Genomic DNA, 7,827 nt, shown 5'->3' with positions numbered 1-7,827 from the left:
CCCCCCCCCCACCTACCGAGGGGACAGTATGTGCTACAGTGGGAGTAGATATAATAAACTAGAATAATAATAATAGTAATAATAATAAAAATTATGTGTAATCCAGTGGTAATGGTGCTGGTCCGTTCCATAGTTCTGGTTCTTCGTGGAAACTGTCGGTTCCATGGAACCTCGGTTCCACCAGAGTGACCGGCAGCACATTGAGGTCTTACACTGCCCACTGAGCAGTGCTCCTGAAAGCGGAGGGAGCTAAAGTGCGGACCATCTGGGGAGTCCCTAGGGACCGGGGTGAGACCACTGCCTTAGGGTTCTGTGCTGGCCTGTACACTCTGTTAGGCTGGGGTTCCTGTCAGTGTCAGTCTTGAACACAAACAATCTTTGTTTTGACTCCCAGAAACATATTTTTTCAAAGGAGTCATACTTACCTGCATAGTAAATTTAAGGGACAGGCGCTTGTTCACTTTGGGGGGGTTACAGGCTGCGATCAGCCCCCACACCTGCTGTTATGAGCTCGTGAAGGAGATGGAGATCTGTTCTCCATAGGTCTCCTGGTCTGTCTCCCTCTGGCCCAGACCAGGCTTGGTATCTGCTCATGTCATGACCCATGCTGTGCACAAACCTGCAATTCAGCAATTTATGGTGTAATTTATGGCATTGTGGGGGGGGGGGACTTATTTTCCACCTGGTTTTCTGGGGAAAAGGCAACCCTTGTCGTGTTTACTGCTCAAACCCGTACGGCACGCAGTGCCCAGCGCGCTCGTCTCAGACAGACAGACGCGCAGAGGTTACAAACGGCAGCGCGGAGAATCCTGCTGCCTGCAGATATATCACTCCCAGGCTCTGATTTGCCAAGCCTCCGTAGCACGGTGAAATTTGCGCCTGTTCTTTTTGCTCTTCTGATAAAACCGAATGTTTGTTTTATGTGAAATGAAGATGACAAGTAGAATTAAATCAGGGATGCTACAGGTCTGCTGTTATTTTTTTGTGCTTGTGCCGGTGGTTAATAAATCAGGGCCCGGTGCTGTGGTCCGTCTGGCCGGGTGGGGGTGGGGGGGGCACTCCTGCCGGGGGCTCCTCCCTCATCTCTCTGTGTACCCCCCGTTTGCCTCCAGCCAGCAACGTGGGCACCCACCGGCGGCAGATCAGTGACCTGCTGGACCAGAGCATGCAGGTGCAGACGCAGAGCTTCGTCATCACCGCCGACAACCGCTTCGTGCTCGTCTGCGGCTTCTGGGACAAGAGCTTCCGCGTCTACTCCACCGACTCGGGTAATTCCATTACTGCCGGCGCGGGGGGCGGAGGAGGGAGGGGAGGCGTGGGGGGGGTCAGGGTCACAAATGAGTCTGCCTGGGTTACAACTCCATACGCCACTCTCATCTCAAAGCCATTTGTACCTTTCTGGGGATGTACCCAAGGCTCAGAATTCAATTTCAAAGGGTAGCGCTGTCTGTCTGGGCACTGGGGAGCCTTCGGGAAGGGGGGGGGGGGCTACTGGCCCCCTGGCCTTGTTTGTGGAATGGAAATACGAGCAGCGGGCAATTACGGCTGGCCCGGGGGTCGGGGAGTGCGGCTGTCCCATTGCTTGCCACTTGATTGGAATGGTTTGCTGTCACCTGTTACCTTGCGGTCTCCATGATTGAATTACTTTGTCTCGCGGATTTACAAATTCAGCCCTTCCCCCCTCGACGGTTAACTCCCCAGGTCACTGTATGTATTCATTCTCCAGTCCGCTGTAAGCTAACATTTATTCTGTGGCTTACGATACGCAGCATCTGCTGTTAGTGGCGTATGTGGTAGCTGCGTTGTTTTGGCCCAGCTATGAAAGGGACCCAGTGCATGAAGAGAGACTGTAACGCTTAGAAAGCTGGGTGGTAAATGATGAAGAGGCGGTGTGGATGGACTTAATCATCGCTAAATGAACCACATTGGGATGCCTGAGGTCCAAAGAGAATGCTCTGGAAAATGCCGTATGTATGGTCACCAGGACTCGACATTCGACTTGACATCACCTAATAAATAATTAAAAAATACACAGTGATGCAATATATGCAAATATATACATGTAATACTACTAAGTGTCATATCGCTTGTGTTTTACTTAGTTTTTCTTTATGACCGAGCAGTCAGGGAATCCCAGTTTAGCTCACTAATAGACATGGTCACTGTCACCAGTGTCCGCCAGACCATAAGTGTTGGCAGGATCCCTGATTTAGTGCTGCATCGACCACTGCACCCGACGTTCAGGCTGCCAGAGGGAAGCTCATCGGACGGACTTCGATAGGCAGGCTTTTTCCTCCCTAAATAAGCGTTTATAAGTAAATTATCTGCCAGATCGTAATCATAACAAAGCTATTAGTTGTTACTCGTCACCAAAAACAGTGTAATGAGTACAGCGGAAGAGCTATTGAGCGGCTAATTTTCCCATGACATGGGGCCATAAAAACCTGAAACTGAGCGGAGAGTTAAACAAAGTTTTTGTTTTCTCGCTGCAGAGCAGTTGCTTCTCTGTCACTGGACAGGATTTATGAACGTTGTGACATCACCCTAAGTACCGTCAGGCTTTTTCCCATAAGACCTTGCATGGCTAATGAAGATATTTTTGAAGCAGTCCGTTTCCCAGCGCGCATCTCGGATCTCCCTCGGCGCGTTCCAGCAACGCCGCGCTCCAGGAGACGTGGAATAGAAGCGGATCTGCGTTCTGACCCACCGGTACCACACCTCTGTCACAGGCAAGCTGACCCAGATCGTGTTCGGGCACCGGGACGTGGTAACGTGTCTGGCCCGCTCTGAGGTCCTACATCGGGGGCGACTGCTACATCCTGTCCGGCTCTCGCGACGCCACGTTGCTGCTCTGGTACTGGAACGGCAAGAACTGCAGCATCGGAGAAAACCCAGGCAGTGAGTATGCATGGCCTTGTTGCGCGCACCACACATGCACGCACACACATGCACGCACAAACACCGGTTGTTACAGCTAATACACACACTCAAATATAAGAAGTTGAACATGCAGACGAACACGTTACTGAAGCACGATGAAACCCAAACTCAGAATTGTGCTGACAGGCACACACACTCGCACTCGTGCTTATCATGCAGACAGCTCTGAGCTCTCGGGAAACTAAAACAGCCTTCTGGTAGCCCAAACATCTGGCTCCCGAACAGGTATTAGTGTGTCTGTCTGTCTGTGTGTCTGTAAACACACAGTGATGTAGGAGAGTTTGATATTGGGGGGGAGACAAAATTGTATAGTTTAAAAGTAAAGTAAAATGTTTTGGAGAACAAATGAATCCAAAGTCAGTACTGGGGGTCCTCCCCAACCCCCCTTTGGTTCCTACACCCCTATCTGTATACGTCTGTGTCCGTGTGCCTGTGTGCGTCAGTGACTGTACTTCTGCTAAGATACTGTGTTCCTGGGGCCGAGGACGTTGTTGGAGTTTGCCCCCCGCCCTGGTATTTTATGTGAAACCGGGACAGAGCAGCCTATATAAGTGGAAGAACGCAAAGGCACGCCCTCAGTCACTGAGACGCAGAGCAGTGCCTCCCCCCCCCCCCCCCCCGGCCGCTCTGCTCGGTTCCTCCAAGGCGAGGTCCCGTTTTGCGCGGCCTGGAACCAGCATGGCGACATTATTTAGCGCGACAGATGCTAGCCGTACTTTAATAAAAGCACTGCAAGGACCGGGCGAGTAGTGGGCTGAATTTTGGGTTTTATGCCTGGCAGATATTTTCCTGCAGCTGTACCTAAAATTGAAAAAAAAAAAAACCTCTCTGGGATGTGGAACAGGACGGCCTGTATCTCATTTCCTACTTTTGACCACATGCTTCATTTGTTTATTATCCAGGTACTAAATTGTGCTGCTGCCATAGTGTCTCCCCGTCACACTCGGCCAGCGACGTCACGTGATTGATGGTGTTTCACCAGAGATGTTACTTAATGCCGCACAACTGCAGTTAATTATAAGGCCTGTGGAGTCGCGGAGGCCGGACTCGAACGTAGCGGAGCGTCGTTGCCGGACGAGCGCACGCGTGTCGCCGGATCACGCTGCTCTCTGTGGGGATTCACCCAGGCTCCGATCACGGCTTTGACTAATTAGTGATGCTGCCCAGAGGAGATCACTGGGATTAATGATCAATTAAAGCTCACAGTACTGCTTCGCACAGACCGTGCCGCTGCTCTATATCTGCGCGTTAGTCCGTACTGCCTCACAGTTTTCTAATTTCTCAGTCTGCTTTTAAAATGCTATTAGCTTTTGCTTCCTGTTGTTGTTGTTAGTATTAGTAGTAATTATAGCCAATATTTCCCCTTGGAGTCATATTTCTGCGGATTAAAATGATCAGCTCCCTTGTTCTTATAAAGCAATGCTTCTCTGATCGGTGACTGAAAGCTCTAATTAAGCATCATTATTAATTACTCACCGCAGGGATTGTTCCCTCTCGGTTACCGGAGCCATGCTCCAGACTGGTTCCGCGCGATGCCCATGCCGCCTCTGGGATCTGGCCGGCCACGTTCAGCCTGTGTCTCTCTTTCCGTTTGACCTTCTCTCCTCCTCTTTCCTCCTCTGCTCCTCTCCTTCTCCTCTGTCAGATCGCAGCAGGCCGCAAGCTTAAGGGCCGGATGGATAGAGACGCAGGAAGTGACTTCCTTCCATCTACTTGCACATCACGCCCTTTGGCCCGCCGTATCTTCAGACTTTAGCGTTACAGGCTCCGCCCTCCCGGGGCCTAGTGCCCTCTCACTGTCGTGTGCGTGCCCCGGTACACGGGCCACCCTGCTCAGCTGGTGCCGCTGATCCAGACACCCGTGTCCCCCAATCTTCCTGTCACGCACCGGGGGTTTGGCTTGGCAGGGCAGCACAGTCACAGACCTCGCCTCCCATTCCTCCACTTCCAAATGTTCACTCTCCCCACACTGGCCCATCTAGAGCGCCCTCCTGTGTGTCACCCCGCAATCTGCGCCCTGGCACTACAGGCCCGATCCCCACATTGTTTGTGTAACGGTGTAAGTGCAGCTGCCTCCGTACTCCTGGGGGCTGTGTTAAGCGTGGCTCATTGCCAAGTCTGTGTGCGCAGAGCTGTCGGCTGTTCTGAACCCCGAAGAAGGGAGTGGGAATATTCGGTTGGCTATGCTGCCATCGTGTGGCCAGAACAGGGAAGGCGGGGATCATGACTTTCACAGCAGTGTCACATTCCTCTCCGTATGTAGGATTTAACAAAATGCATATATCTATAATTTTGCATGGTATTGAAAGACAGTTATAAATTAAGAGCAAATGTGTTGCTATGAGCAATAACAGAAGATGAATGTCTGTATCCTTTATTTTAGTGCTGTTAATCTGCCCTGATGCACTGGCTCCGCTTTCACGCACCACGCCTATTAATCAGGCCGTCATTAAACTGCCCCCCTGCACTCTTCCTGTCTCTCTGGCTTCTTTTTCCTGTCTGGGTTTGATGAACTGGACCGTCTCAGCCCAGACCAGTTCCAAGGGCCCCAACAAGAGCCTCGTTTACATGCTGAATAATTAACGCCCACACTGCTTACCCTCCCGGGGCGAGGGGCGACAGGAACTTTGCCTGCCCACCCCCTCGCCCCCCCCCCACCCTTCCCAGCCAGCCACGAAAAATGATACTCCCCCTCTCGGATCGGTACTGTGGATATATAGGTATTAGATTGTAATCAGATGTATCCTTAATGCAAGCCACGTGTTGGCAGATAGCTGCAGGTTAAATGATACACCAATATATTACTTTTATTGATCTTTTTCTACAGAAATGTGACTTCATACCTTAATCCCCAAAGCTGTAAAATTGCAAGTCGGGGTTTAAGCGGCGGAGATGTGGAGCAGCAGCGACATCCTCGTTAGATCCGCGGAACTGGGGTCCGTTTCCCAGCTCGTCCTCACTGGCCCAGCGGAGACGTGGCTTTGATACAGAGTTAAATATAAACGATGATTCTGCATCCTCGTGGAGTCTGTTAAACTGAAAGACGCGGCCAAAGTGATGGGCGAAGCACTTCCCGAGCCAGTGTTGGTGCCGGTCGGGCAGCAGATAGACGAATGACGGCGAATGATGGTGGTTCGGTGGCATGTAGGACTTCAGGGTACTGAGAGGAGGTGTGTCAGGATGGGAAGATGCCACAGAGGGCCAGCTCAGGCAGAAAGCTAAAGGAATACGCAGGGAATCCAGACAGCTAAATGTAGCAGCCCGAGGCGGCCAGGGAACGGCCCCCGTTTCAGGCACTGGCTGCCCCTCTGCCTTTTAAACGTCCATGGGGTGTGTAACGGATGCCGGTACTTTTATCCAGTAAAGCGTGTACATTTCAGTTCGTCTGCTTTTAGAGCCGTATCCGAGGTGTAAATCTCCGCGTCGACCCCGCTGCGTGCGGAGCCGCGGGGCCCCGGCGAGCCCTAGATCAAAACGCGAACGTCGGGAATGACACTGCACTCCGGCGTTCCTGCCCAATGGGATTCAGTGGGTCCGGCCGAATGGAATAAACTTAGATAGAAGAAAGTGAGACTTTACACAGCAGGAGTTACACATAACAAAATATTCTACGCTTAAATTCACCAAAAACAATCTTAAAGTGTATTAAAGTACAATACAAAGCCTTTGATGTCCTTGTGAGAGCCGGACCGGTCTGTTTTATTAGTTATTTTCGCTCCCTTTTCAAAGTGTATTCCTGGGTTTTTTCCCCGACTCATACTGGGATGCTGCTTCCTCTTGCACTCATCTGCTACACCCATTGCTGGCCAAACTGGGTTCTTTCCAGTTTAATAAGGCCCACGGTGCACAGGCAGCACCTGCTGATGAACTCCTAATGAACTCCCACGTTGGCCCACAGAGGCTCGTTCCAGTCGGGCCTGTTCCTCGGATCAGGACTCACTGGAGTTCCGCGTGTCCCTGCGTGCTGCGTCTACTGCCCCCTAGTGGTGTGAACTTGAACAGACCATCACGACCGTGTGGAACCTCGGGAATGCTCTTTGTATCCAGACTGAACTCGAGGTCAGGTGTCACAGCTGAGCTCATGGAAGTCATGGAAGCTCCTGGAAGGGGTAACCATAGCGAGTGCCGGCGAGCCAATCAGCCGAGCAGCCAGTGGGGCAGTATGGTTATGGAGCCCCACTGTCACCAAGAAGGGCCAGATTCTGGTCCAGTGTTGTACCATCATCCCATAACAAGGTCTGCAGCATCACACATGCACCCGCATGAGTTAGTGCTGTTTTGTGGGCTCACTGTTGTTTGGCTGCCCCCTGGTGGCTGCACACTGAACTCATTAACCCCTGCAAAGCAGCATGTGTCAGGCTTAGCTGCACACAGCCTCTGCTAGTTGCGTGGCACTAACCCCCAGCTGTGTCCCATGTGCAGCCGAGTTTGTGACTCCCCGGGCCATCCTGACGGGCCACGACTGTGAGATCACCTGCGCCAGCGTCTGCGCAGAGCTCGGCCCTCGTCATCAGCGGCTGCAAAGGTGAGCACCTCCGCCGCCGGGCCGCGCTCAGTGTGCCGGGAGGACCGTGCAACCAGAAGCTCGTTGGCTCAAATCCAAGTAGAGGGAAAGGGCTGTTGGATCCTGCAGGATTTTCTTAACTTGATTAGCTTTCATAAATTACTGGCTGTCTAGTTCAGTGTTTGCCAGTCCTGTCCATGGGGGCCCTATAGATGGTCGACGTTTTTGCTCGCTCTCGGAGGGGGCAAAAATGTGGACTGTCTGGCAGAGTTAGGGGGGGGGAGCAAAAACATAGACTGACAGTGGATCCTCAAGGACTGGGTTGGGAAACACTGGTCTAGAGGCCTAACTTCATAAGGTTTATCCTGTGTTGGTTTAGTTAC

General features: G+C 51.9%; 1 protein-coding gene across 1 annotated transcript in view; it reads left to right on the top strand.

Moving 5' to 3' along the window:
• The window catches only part of lrba (LPS responsive beige-like anchor protein), a 153,132-nt gene that overhangs the window by 141,354 nt on the left and 3,951 nt on the right, over positions 1 to 7,827 (top strand). Inside the window, 6 exon segments of the mRNA XM_048999706.1 lie at positions 134 to 227; positions 1,113 to 1,268; positions 2,730 to 2,791; positions 2,793 to 2,898; positions 7,363 to 7,442; positions 7,444 to 7,465. Of these exon segments, the coding sequence (XP_048855663.1) occupies positions 134 to 227; positions 1,113 to 1,268; positions 2,730 to 2,791; positions 2,793 to 2,898; positions 7,363 to 7,442; positions 7,444 to 7,465 (520 nt within the window).

The sequence above is a fragment of the Brienomyrus brachyistius genome, unplaced genomic scaffold (genome assembly GCF_023856365.1).
Source record: "Brienomyrus brachyistius isolate T26 unplaced genomic scaffold, BBRACH_0.4 scaffold47, whole genome shotgun sequence".
Taxonomy (NCBI): Eukaryota; Metazoa; Chordata; class Actinopteri; order Osteoglossiformes; family Mormyridae; genus Brienomyrus; species Brienomyrus brachyistius.
This window is presented reverse-complemented; position numbering and strand designations above follow the sequence as displayed.